The sequence below is a fragment of the Crocodylus siamensis genome, chromosome 11 (genome assembly GCF_052110815.1).
Source record: "Crocodylus siamensis isolate JL-2025a chromosome 11, ASM5211081v1, whole genome shotgun sequence".
In the NCBI taxonomy this organism is placed as follows: domain Eukaryota; kingdom Metazoa; phylum Chordata; order Crocodylia; family Crocodylidae; genus Crocodylus; species Crocodylus siamensis.
This window is the reverse complement of record NC_143405.1, coordinates 48,716,488-48,729,426: the sequence shown is the minus strand read 5'-3', so window position 1 is coordinate 48,729,426 and position 12,939 is coordinate 48,716,488. Positions and strand designations below refer to the sequence as shown.

The 12,939-nt window shown below is 51.0% G+C and overlaps 1 protein-coding gene across 6 annotated transcripts in view; it reads right to left on the bottom strand.

Moving 5' to 3' along the window:
• Window positions 1–12,939, bottom strand: part of PLXNA1 (plexin A1) — a 233,419-nt gene that overhangs the window by 92,313 nt on the left and 128,167 nt on the right. For all 6 annotated transcript variants that reach the window (XM_090022932.1, XM_090022938.1, XM_090022936.1 and 3 more), the window contains exon 9: window positions 3,462–3,576. In XM_090022932.1, coding sequence (XP_089879058.1) covers window positions 3,462–3,576 — 115 coding nt within the window. The remainder of the gene's footprint in view (window positions 1–3,461; window positions 3,577–12,939) is intronic.

Sequence of the window (12,939 nt, the reverse complement as noted above, 5' to 3'; positions counted from 1 at the left end):
AGGAACAGAACTGCAAGGGATATTAGTGCATACAAAGTCTCCACAGAGCCAGGCTGATCCAGGGGCACATGGGCATGTTTAAAAAGCATCTCCCAGGTGCGAAGAAGACTGGGAGGGCCCCAAGTCACAAGAGAGGCTGGCTGCCAGGCAAGTGTGTGAGGCTAGGGTTAGATACTGCTGCTGTGAAGGGTGGCAGTGCTTTAGGGAACTCAAGCCATCTCCCACATCCTAAAGACTGGGAAGGGTTTTGGGGAAGGTGCCCTCTGCTGTGGGAGGGAGCATCACTGGCCAAGCCAAGACTGTCCAACCATACAGAGGGAAAGGGAGACTTTTCCCCTATTCCTTTACAAGCAAATTGATTCACAGAGGGAGGAAAGTTCTAGCCATCCTCATCGTCCTTTGCTCCCTGGGAGACCTGATGTGCCGTGAGTTCTGTCACCTGTCAGCCCCCTCATTAAAGGTGTTTGCTTGGGGAGAGGTTTCCTGAGATGGCTCTGACAAGTGCTTTCTCCAAAGAGAAACTCATTTGAACAATCTCCATAAAGAAGTCCAGTCACTTCTTTCCTATTACCAGACATGAGGTAGAGAGAAAGTGTGCACAGAGCTGCTAGCAAGGGCTGGGGGTCAGGGCGGCAACAAGCACTTGTCTCAAGTGAAGCTCTGGATTGGGCTAGGGAAGGCTCATCATCTCCAGCACTCCCAGTTAATTGCTGGGGAGAGGAAGTCAAATGGGAAATACTCACTTTTGTGTGCTGCTAATTTCCCCCTTAATTCACAAGGCACTTCCACCTCCCAGAGTGAGGCACTATTCTCCCCAGCTAATTCTGATCCAGGGGTGCTCAACCCCAGCCTGTAGAGCCATGGCATCTGGGCCTGGACACCACTCATCCAGCCTTCACAGCAAAAATGTTGACCACTACTGCTCTGAGCTGTTCATGCCCATCAGACAGAATTACGAGCTGGGGGCTGATCCCTGGAGTGGGGAGGAGATGGCCAAAGACAGCACCCAAAATCCAGTGCAAGGTTATTTTTAAGCTGATCAGCACAACTTGGCAGTGAGAGGATATGTGTGTTGTGGGAAGGAGGTGAGGTTACGGCCCTTTCAGCCCCATGGGGATACTCATGGTTTAAAAGCATGAGCAAATCTCTCCCTTAGGTATTTACTGAGTGCCCTTTCCTTGCAGAGTAGTCAGCAAAGCAGAATTTAGGAAACCATCATCTGCACATGCAGCAATGCACATCCTGGCAGCAGAGCAGAACCTCCAGCTCCAGCTGCTGCCACAGCTCAGCTCTGCCTCTTCTCTGGGCTCCACGCACCACTGCATGTAGGTGCCTAGCCACAGCAGAACAGGAGGCAATGCATCACCCACCCATTCCCCAAAGCACTCGTGGAGACTGCCCCCCTGCACCCACATCTCAGCCAAGCCACTGCTCCTGACAGGCAGCTGTTTGGTGCCTCCATGTGGACAGGTTCTGGTGAGGAAAGCGTTAGCGGTGCCAGAATCAAGCTGCGCAGGGAAAAGGATGGAGTGGCAAGCGGCAGGTTCTAACAGAGCGCTCCTAACACACGGCTTTTTAAGAGAGCCCTTTTCTTCCAATTTAGCAGAGGGTGACGGGAAGCCCAGAGCTCTGTGGGCCAAGAAGTCCTCATTACTCACCAGGCTCACAGCAGCACGCCAGGCAGCTCGCAGCGCTGGGATAACAAGAGCAGCAGCCACCTGTGGCGCAATCAGAAGGGAAATTCATCCTCCTGCCAGAGGGTGTCAGGAAGGAAATTCCCTTCACCCCAGCCAATGTAACGTTGGACAAAACGGCCCTACGGACATGGGGCTGGCAGCATGCACTGGACTGGTGGTTGGCATAGCTGGGTCTCAGGTCCAATTCTGAGGTAAAACCAGGTATCAGTCCTGCTGGGAAGGTGTGCAGCACAGCATGAGCAAAACCCCAGCTCCACTAACATCAAGAGCAGTTCGGATATAGTCTTCAACAGAGCCAGGGTTTCACATCATGCTGTTCTGTAGAACCTGCCACCCCGTCACTGTGACCACCTCAGCTCTGGCAAGGCTGAATACTCCCCACCCCTGGGAATGGCAGGAGCCCTGGCCTAAATGCTAAGCAGCAATTCATATTGTTGGGTACCCAACCTGAGACCCATTAAAGGGACCTAGTTTGGACAGAGATCAAGTCCTCATTCTGCAAATCTGGCTGCTTTAAAGGCATCTCAGACTGGGTGCCCAAAAATCGCACTGCTTTTAAAACGTTGGCTTTTTGCAGGAGGACCAACCCAGCATCAGGAGCAGACTAGAACAGTCTGACAAACCTATACCTCACCAGCTTCTACAAACCTCCCCGGTCCATTTGCAGACAGGGCTGCAGTAAGACAAATATGGGGTGATTCCTATCTGTGCCAGTGCTCACCAGAACTGCTGTTTCTACAGACCAATTGAAATTTGGGCAAAATGTATACAAGTCTCCAACTCCAGGAAGCGATTGCTGTTGAGTTACTCAGGGGGACCTTGAGAATGCAGAGCCTGAAGGGTTAAGGTTCCCTCTGACTTAACAGAGGATTTGAAGCCACCTTGATAGGCTGAGACAGGGAGAGAGGAAAGGAAGCACGTGTGAGCTGGTTTATAATGAACCTACTTTTCCCAAGGCCTTGCTCTTAAATAGCTCGTGCAGTGACTGAGCATCAGGACAAGTAAAGGTACTACCGAGGGCTGGAAAAGCAGGGAAGCCACCCTCGTTTGGACCCAAAGAATCCCCTCAAGGACGGCAGTCCACATATGAGTTCCTCAGTTTGGCGGACACAAATTGCATGCAGGATTGATCTGCAATGCAAATCTTCTGGATCTCCTGGCAAACCAGAAGGGAAGAAGAGGAGGGAGAAGGGGGAACTGTTTGGTTTTCAAGGGGCTTTTAAGGTCCCGCCCCCACCCCCAACTGCCCTGTTTTGGGGGTTTTTTTAATTAAATGTTGGCAAATTTTTAATGAAAGTGTCAACGTTGAAAGGAAAATTCATAGCACTCCATTTGGGAAATATCAAAACAAAACGTTTCAACTTCTTCTGAAGGTCTTTTTTTTTTTGCTTTGGGGTTTGAGTTTTCTATTGTTTTCAGGGCAGAGTAGTTGCCATATTCAATCTGAACATATAAAACGGTTTCAATCCCCATCACACCATTTTCCAACAAGTAAGGAATTCGCCAAAAACCCACAGCAGTTCCACTGTCATCACTGCCCCACCAACACAGGGCCCAACTGCAAGGACCCCTTTCTCAGATGGAAGCACAACCAAGTAGGACAGGGAGGACAGCTTGTGAAAGGGCCCTTTTCCCTCTTGCAGTTCACTGGTATTCTCCCCTCCAAAATAACAGATAATCCGAAGAGAGTCCCACTCCACAGACCCCAGTGCAGAGCAGAGAGGCAGATGGAGGGGTAAGGGAGCCAGCTTTGAGGAAGCTTACCTCAGACATGTTCACACGTCCTTCCTGGAAGGAGCACTCCGCAGCATTGTGGGTGCAGATGTGACGGTATTTACACCAGTGGCATGGGAATGAGCCATTCACGCAGGAGAGGCAGCTGCAAGAAAAGGGAGCAGATGATCAAGTATTAAGACCTGATGAGGCAGTGACTCCCTACAGTGCCCAAGAGCATCGCAGACTGTACATAGGGATCAGACATCCACCACTGAAACGTAGTTGCTCGCAGGGTGGAAGACAACAGAATAATTCAGGCTGTGACGTGAAAAGGTGTATGCATCCCACTGAAATCACAGAGGGCGATGGAGAGGGAGAATGGAACTACTTGTGGTCAGATGTGAGCAGCATCTTAGTCAAATGCTTCTCGCATCCCGATTTTCTCATCAATACAAGAGGATTTTAAATCATGCAGCGAGGTCAGTCTCTCTTTTGCATCTCAGCCACATGATTGTGCCTGGTGGAGCACAGTGCACATAGCAACCCCCAGCACTCAGTCTGGGAACAGTGGCTCCTATGGACTCACCCCGTCCACTCCGAATCATAGACAAGCACTGGAAGGGACCTCAGAAGGTCGCCCAGTCCTTGTAGGAGGCAGGATCACTCCTGACTAAGCCACCCCAATCAAGTCTCTGTCTAACCCAGGAATGCTCAACTTTCCAGTTCTGTAGGCCGAATAAGCAGTGCAGGGCCAAATCCTGCATGCGGGGTCAGCACACAGCTGCAACCTGGTGCACGGGCCTGGCCCCGGTGCTTCAGCTGGCCATACAGGAACCCATACACTGAACTGGCTGCAACCCCAAGCGATAGATGGGGCCACGTCATTTGGACTGGGGGACAGCCCGCTGGTCCAGAAATTGTATAAGGGCTAAAGAGAAGCAGTGTGAATTGGCTCCCTGAGCCACAGCAATTAACATTGCCACCAGTCCCCCACCACCAAATTTCCGGATCTGTTGGAAGCCCCACACGCCGGACGACACAGCTCTACGGGCTAGGTGCAGCCCATGGCTATGGGTCAAGTACCTCTGGTCTAACCGGCTCTTAAAAGGGTCCGAGGATGGAGACTTTACAGCCTCTCTGGGCAGCCTGTTCTGCTGCGTAACCACCCTCAGACTGAGAAAGTTCTTCCTAATATCCAACCTACATTTCTCTTGCTGCAATTTGAGACCATTGTTCCTAGCTCTGTCCCCTGTGGCCACAGAAAATAGTTTATCGCCATCCTCCATATAACCACCCTTCAGGTATCTGAAGACTGTTATCAAATCCACCCCTCTCCCTCAATTTTCCCTTCTCCATACTACATCACAGCTTCTGTGCTGAATCGCCCACTCTGCAGCCTGCATAAACAGCCTTTACAAAGCTCGCAGCATCTCTCTCTCTCATCCCCTGGCCCTAGCCACGCGCTCCTCCTCCGCTCCCCGTCATGACGCCTGCCACGTGGTAACAAGCAGGGGACCTGTGACCCCTCTCCCTAACTTGACAGGCCTGGGCGCTTCCCTTCCCGCCTGCCTGTGAGGGGGCTGAATCGCAGACTTTGTCAGCTTTATTTTTGGTTTTATGAAAGGCAATTTTAGCAAACAGAGTCAGAACAAGGACCCTCCAATTGCAGGGAGGAAAAAAACCCCCACTGCATTAATGCATGCTCATTCAGAGCTACATTATAACTGGCCAAAGGTTGGGTCAGATTAACATTTTGGGACTGTAGTGCCTTTCACTCCCTCACAATGCCGCGTGTGTGACCCCTCTGTCTGCTCCCCTCGCATCCTCAGTCTGCAGCCGGGCTGCGCGTGTGTTGGCTTCCCCCTTCCCCGGCTGTGTGCAAGCCTGGCTCGCAGTCCCTCCCTCCCTCCCCTGGTTCTCTTCCTCTCTCTTCTGCATCCCCCCAGGGCCTATGTTTAACCATTGTCTGGGTCTGCAAGCCGCACTCCTGCACTTTGAAGTCCCTGTGTCAGAGCTGCCCCACAAAGGAGCAGCTTTGGTAGGAAACAAACATGGCAGGCAAGCAGCCTTTCTTGCGCTCAGAGAAAGCACAAGGGCAGGCTTTCCAAAGGACCCTCTTTAGGGCTGGATGTGAAAAGGAGACACCGAGTCAGCTCAGCCCATCAGGTAAGCCCTGATGAAACCAAGCACAGCTACCCAGCAGGCAGCCCCAGAAAAGCCCGAGGGCCTCCTTCCACCCAACCACGATAGCACTGGGACTGCCCTAGTCTGCACCAACTCCAAGATGGGCAGAGGGAGCCACACCAGAAATACTAGCCAGACCAGCACAGAGGGAAGAGAAAACAGATGCACTCGCACTGGACCCCGCTGCCCCAGTCTCCACCAGTGTCATCCTAGCCACCAGCCCTGCCCACCTGCTTGTCAGTCTGGCCTGAGGCTGCCCTGGCGACACTCCTTCAGCGCAAGCACAAACAACCAAAGGGCTTATTCACCTGGGAATGATCCTAGTACCCTAAACGGTACATCAATCCTACTCTAAAATCATGTGGTCTAGGAACAATCGTGACAAGCTGGCCAGCTTTTGAAGGTACCAAACCCTGTCCACATTAGGCACCACTGCATTTGTAACAGCACTGAGTTACAACTTGCTAGCTAACAGGTTCCTCAGAAGCACACTTTCCCTTAGTTGAGGCAAAGCCACTACAGTGCTGTAACACATGAACAAGATTGATCTCTCCCGTGGTTTTCCTCACTCTTGATCTGAAGTGCTATGGCCCCAATTCACGTCCAGAACTGGCACACCCAGAGAACTGCTAGCAGGGATAGCAGTGTCCCATCACAAGAGGCCTGGTTCTTCTACAGCAGGGGGCACGCATGCAGCCAGCCTGGGCAATCCCAGCAGCCCACCAGAATCCTTGATCACATCAATGAGCTGCATGTAAAAGCACTTAGAAAGCAAAAGAACACACCCCGTGTCCTCTCTGCACAGTCCTCTCTGTCTTCATTAACCAGTGTGTAGAGCCGAGCCAGCTTCCTGCTTACAAAGGCACTGGGGGGGGTCTCACATCCATTCAGGCAAGTCCCACTACAGCAGCCCCCCTCTGGAAAGTGTCCCTTGCCAGAGGCAAGAAAGTGGGCACTGTGCACCTCTGCTCTACACTGACAGAAGTCCAGCACTGGAGGATCAATGTGGTTATTAAACAACAGAAATCTAAATAAATGAGTGGGGTCTCTACACAACCAAAATGTCCCTGAAACTACCCTTCCTTTCCAGGTCACGGCACCATGGCCCTCAGTTGCTCCATTAACTAGGGACCCATCTCCTCTGCATGAGGGATACAGTCAGAGTCCAGCCACTTTGTGGGAGGAAGGAGTTCAGTAGTGATGCCACAAAACTGACTCTTCATACATGTCCGTGAGGCTGTCCACAAGGCCCTCACCTCAGTCACAAGCCAGGTTCACAAGATGAAAGACCGTCACAAAACCAAACCTGTCCTGGCAGCTGGGAAACAAGGACAGGCACTGGGGCATAAATGAAGTGGGGGACATAGCTGTCTGCATTAAAAACACAAGCGGGGAAAAAAAAAAGAGAAAAGACCTTAGCTCCAGGAATGACTATCCCAATAAAAGCTCAATCCTGTTCCTACTGACTTCAAGGAGAGCAGAATTACCCCCAAAGCATGGCAGCCTCCTTAGAAATACCAGGCCTGATTCCAGCCTTGGCATAAAGAAACATCCTTCCAGTGGCGTAAGTGGAAAGGCTGCCCTCGAACCCCAGTGCTGAGCGAGTCATGCTTCCAGCAAGCCAGACACGACAGCAAACCCTGTGGGAACTTCTCAGGGAGGGCGGTTTTAGGGAGAGCTGAGTCTGTGATGAGAAGAAATAGAAAGAAGAGCTCCTAAGAAAGAGACAGTCTCCAATGCAGGGATCTATCGTGCTGAACTCCTTTCCCTCCTGAAGAGTTGTCACTTCAGAGGTGCTAGGATAGCGCAAGGAGGCCAAGTGTGATACGGATGCCAGGGCAGACAATCAAGGTACAGATAAGCCCCAGTATCAACACTTCACTTGGGGCTTTGCAGGGACAAAACTCCTTGCCCTGGAGCTTCACACGCCATTACGTATACAGCGAGAGCTGTTTAAATCCATGCGTATGCACTAAGGAAATATTTAATTAAGCTGCTTGCAAAGGGGCTGGAAGTCATTTCCATGTTTCGCTCACATTTTCACTTCCAAATGAACAGCCCTTTTAGCTTTACCCACAAATATGTTAATTGAGATGCTCCTTATGCAAATATATGCAATTTTATTTCAACTGCAGATATTCAACTTAAAAGCACAGCCGTGGTCTCCTATCTCCAGTAGCTTTGATGGAGGGAGGTGCAGAGAGGGGGAAAAAAACCCAACCAAACAAACAACAAAGCAAAAGGATTGTTTCTATTCTCCATCCCTTCACTGAGGGCTCAAGCCAGGACTGGGAAGCAAACAATTCAGCTACCAAAGTGGTGGACACTGGCCAAAAACCAGCAAATAGAAAAACAGCAACCGTGGAAAGGACAGCTCAGATAAGTGCCTAGGTACCAGCGTCTGATGGGGTGAACATGCACGGCGGGGCAGATTGTTTTGGGTCACAGAGATCAGCATAACTTAAGGAGACTAGAATGAAACTGAGCTAAAGCAAATACAGCCTGAACACAGCAGGAAATAATTCCTACTGATCTCTCAGGATATGGAGCAGACTCTCCAGCCCACATCAACTGGGGCACTTGAACCAAGACTCAATAAAGCTGAGGAGAACATGCAGTAGAGGGCAGCCCCAGATGAGACCAAAGAGGCCGCCTCCACCTGGGAGAGCCAACAGGCAACCTTCAATCCAGACCTTCCCCATGTTACCGTCCAACCTAACCAGTCTTTGATTTGTAACTCTTTGCAACTGTGGACCACTATCCCCAGCCTATTCTAGTGTTCCCCTGTATTGAGTACGACCGGTCCCACACCATGGGCTTGATCCTAAAGAGGTGCTGAGTAGCATCAGCTCCTGGCTGGTACCTTATAGGAAGTCCAGCTTAGCATGATGTTATATTGCACCTAAATACCTCCTACTAGCCTAAGTGGGCTAAATCTGCAGCAGCGCCAAGGCTGTAAATTTGGCCCAACTGAACTCATGTACTCTACCATTTAACCACACTAGGATCTAGCTGATTTCTTAGCTTTGCCGTCACCTGCCAGGAGATAAACCTACTTTTAGAGACTCTAATGTACTGCCCTCAAAGCAGCCCCCATGCTGGGCATATGGATTTTAATTCCCTAATTTACCCCTTCATCCTCCTTCTAACTTAACAGACTCCTTTTTAGCACCCCTGTTTTTCGAGCTTGGCATCACATTACCACCCTCTGCCACCAGGATGTCAAAATTATGTTATTCCTGTTACTCATGCCCTAGTCTCCAGTGGCATTTTAGCTCCATTCCAACAAGTTCCCAGATTATTGCAGACTGGGCAATGTGTCTACAGACCGCACGGCAAACTAGAACCCGGACAGCAGGGACCCTAGGCCAGAACGTGTTCCAAAGCATGGCTCGAATATGCTTCAGACATGCTCACCTTAGCTAGTGAATGCTGCCAAGCAGAGTGGGCTTTGAACTGAAACCGAGTTGCTAAAACCCTACAACTCAGAGTAGGGAGACATCTAAATGGCTCTACTCTTCCATCCTGCAACAGCAGCCTGAGCTCTTCCCACTGGTGACACCAAAGTGAAGCCTGAATTGTACAAACCATATTAGGGTTTAAGGATGTCGGTCAACCCCAGCACTGCTATGAGGCCGCACCACCTTCCCCCGCCACCCCCCCTTTTCCTGCATGCTTTGTTCAGCACTGAAACACAGAACAGCTCTGAGAGTGCCATGACCCTGACACTTTTGCACCAGCCCTCTCAATCCCTGCAAACTGCCATGGGCACAAACAGACACTACTGCCCTGGCACATGCCTGTGTCATGCTCCAAAGGCTTTTCATCCTAATGACCAGCCCCAGACCAACTCAGTAAGAAAAGTCAAAGCTGAGATTTTGAAGCATGAGAGGCTTCTCCAAATGTTTCTGCAGACTGGCCCGGTCAGACTACCCTGGCAGCCAAAGCAGAAGAGCAAGCTGAAGCTCTCTGGTCTTGGCACATCCTGCCAAGGTCGGGCTCTACTTTGTGTCTGGGGTTTCATCCCCAGTGTGTCCATTTGTCACTCCTGCCGGTTCCTGATGCAGTAGCAGGTTGCTTGGCAGCATGATGCCATCTGTGCCGTCTCTCTCCTTCCCACAGCCAGGCATTCTTCCCTCAGCACTTACTGTCTAAAAGACTTTCACCATTTCGGATAATTAGAGGAAGACACACTCACATCCTCCCTTGTATATCGGACCCTGCAGCAGGAACATCCTCTCCCAGAAGGCCAGTTTCCACCGGCAGTCAAGCCGAGCTGGAAACAATTTGATGCCAAACACAGGTTCGGATGCAGATGAGGCACCCTGGACTGGCTCTGCTGCTGAGGTGTCCACAGGGAGTTGAGCTGCAGCACTGCATGCTTCCTCTTTTCCAGGACCATGTGACTGGAGAGAAACTCAATAGTGATTTCACATTAGGCAAAGAAAACCCACATGGGGTTCATCTACCACAGAACTACCAGAGAAAGCCCTTGTCATGGATTGCTGTGGTAGGAATGGTACATATTGTCTACTGTCGTGGGGCTGCAAAGGACTGAGAACCATCACAACTCCAGGGCTCCTACCCAGAGAAAGAGTGTTCAGGACTGCAGACGACAGCAGCTCTAAAGCAAAAAACCTCAGATAGAGAAAGCTGCCTTGGAGCTGCACTGACTTAGGTGTAACAGGATAAAATGTCCTCTTCTGACCTGCAGCCCCCGCTGCCATCCAATCCAGGTCCCTGTGCCTACCCAACCCTGGTGTCTTTATCCTGCTCCCCCTTGGAAAGGAGGTCAGCCATAAACTTGCTCAGAGTTAAGTGTACATCAGAGACACACGATGCCCAAAACAGCAGGGTGTGGGAAGGGGACGTGAAGCAGCAAAAAGTGCTTGATTTTGAGACCAGTGGGTCAAGAACGTCTCTGGAAACCACAGGAGAGTCAAATGGAGAGTGCTCCAGAAGCATCACTCCTGAGATCCCAGCTGGGACTGCACCAGCTCCATGGAGCTAAGTCCCAGAACCAGTGGACAGTGGTTTCAGGAAAACATCTCCTCCTGGAGTTAAGGACTAGGCAGCTCAAATTACTACAGCACTGTTGTTCTTATCCCTCCCGCCTGATCCAAACTGAAGGAAGGCTTAAGGACACAGGAACAATTCACCCCAGGGAACACGGGCTTTATCGCACATCAGCTGCTCCACGATAACTGAGTACATGCTCTTACCCCAAAGTCAGTGGAAGCTTAACCACGGTAGCTTAGCCCTCTTTCACATGGAGTAAAAGCAGGGACACGGGCAGCTACCGCAGAGCAGCTGACACGTGATAAAGTCCAGCCCGCTTATTCTGCAGTAAATTGTTCTCATGTCCATACCCTAAGAACTTCTCATCAACTTCAACGTGCTACAGATCAGACCTCATTCCTCATTCACCTTCACTCACTCTTATCCTCAGGCATGGTGCACGCTTCTCTATTATATTGGTATTCGCATGGTCTGGGAAACAAGTCCACTCGCTTCTCTTATCTCCGGCTTAAAAGAGCTGAGAGCTCTTCAGCACTCTGTGCAGAGAAGGGAAGGCAGAGAACAAAACAGGCACCCACGGGGCGGAGGGAGATAAGCCTGAGCAGGGAAACAAGGAGGAGAGAGACAGAGAGAGAAGAGGGGAGAGGAAAGGAAAATGGAGGAAGAAGGTGGTTACCTTTGCTCCCCCAAAGCTGCCTTTAGAGAACAAACCAGAAAGAGGACGCAGGGAGCATTATCTGGGTGCTTGACACAAGCAGTCCAGGCACCATCACAGCAAGTGGCAGGACAGACCCCCACCATGGGAGATCTTAGCCTGGAGCCACGGATTTCCACAGAGGAAGGACACACAGGGAGGAAAGGAGAGGGCGACTTCTACTAAGGGCATATGCAGAACAAGAGAGGTTCAACTGGAAGGGAAAATGACATATGCGATCCATGCTGATGGAAACAGCATCTGCATACATGCGGCACCTCCCTCTGACTTCCTCAGATCCTCCAAGCTACTTTTAAGACCTTATCTCAGTAAGAGAGATATGCCCTTAGCGAATATTAGATTCTATTAGAGCCTGCGTTTGGAGTGGCAGCTGGAGGAGGGGAGGGGTCGCACTGCAAGTGATTTGAGCTCCACTCCCATTACATTTGCAAAACAGGCTGGGGGAGGTGGGAGAGCAGCAAGAGGGAGTCAGAAGTGGGTTGATGCCACTCACCCCAGAGGAGTGCGAGCAGTTCTCTGATAGCCCCTGGCACTGGAATCGCCGGGGCTACAGGCCAGCACCCATGTTCTTTTATTCCACCTCACCCAAGGTCTTGCATGGATATCTCCTTATGGTCACCTCTCCCTACCTGCCCACCACAATTTGCCCTGAAACATCACTGTCTGAGGGAGACCTAGACACCTCCAAACATGAATGCTATTCCCTCAAGAAACCACACTGCCCTACTGGCCATAACCCAGCCCTCCCTACAGCCTGGTGTGTCTCACCTATGCTCTTCTTGGCTGGCCTTAAGGCCTTACTCACACTGAGTAGTACGTCCTCAGGCCAGTCCCACTGAAGACCATAGGATAGCTCACCTAAGTAAATGCAACACCAGAACTGATCCAGGAGGGTACAAGTCGTAAAGTCTGTCTGCTGCGAGACCACTGGGGCAAGGACTCAGCATTTACGGGGGAATGAGGTGCATCTCAGTGGCAGGGCATGCTACAGATCCGGACTGAGGCATATCAGCAGGACAGAGTGGGAAGCCCCAGATTTAGATTAGCAAAATATGGACTGAGGGGTACTAGGAGAGCTAGAAGAGTGTGCAGCACTTGCACTCCCCCCTGGCTCTAGCAGGCACCAACACACCCATCCTGCTTCCAGAGAATCAAAATTATGTGGAGATAGACTCTCAAGAAACAGTGATTCACATGCTAGCAGCAAGCCCAGCCCCTGCCTTCTTTGCAGTGCCACACAGCTCTCACCCCCTGAAGCAATGCATTAAAATCCCATTTGCCTAATGGAGACTTATAACGAAAGCCTGACCTGTGAGATAGGGCTGCTCTATTCAAAGGCGGCAGCGCTCGCCTCCCTAGAGTTAGAGAGACGCCTGGCTTCAGCTGCAGTAGTGTTACAGCCACTACAGCCATTTCCCCATTGTTCTGCAATGCCCTCGCAAGGCTTTAAAAATAAACTTCATCCCCCTGGCCTGACCCTCTGACTCTAACGTCTCCCCTACATCATGCAGAAGCGGCCAACACAGCTGCTTTTGTTCACCTCCCCTCCTTGTGCACAGAAGTGATCCCAAAAGCTGTCGCTGTTCTGGGAGGGGTTTTACTGGAGGG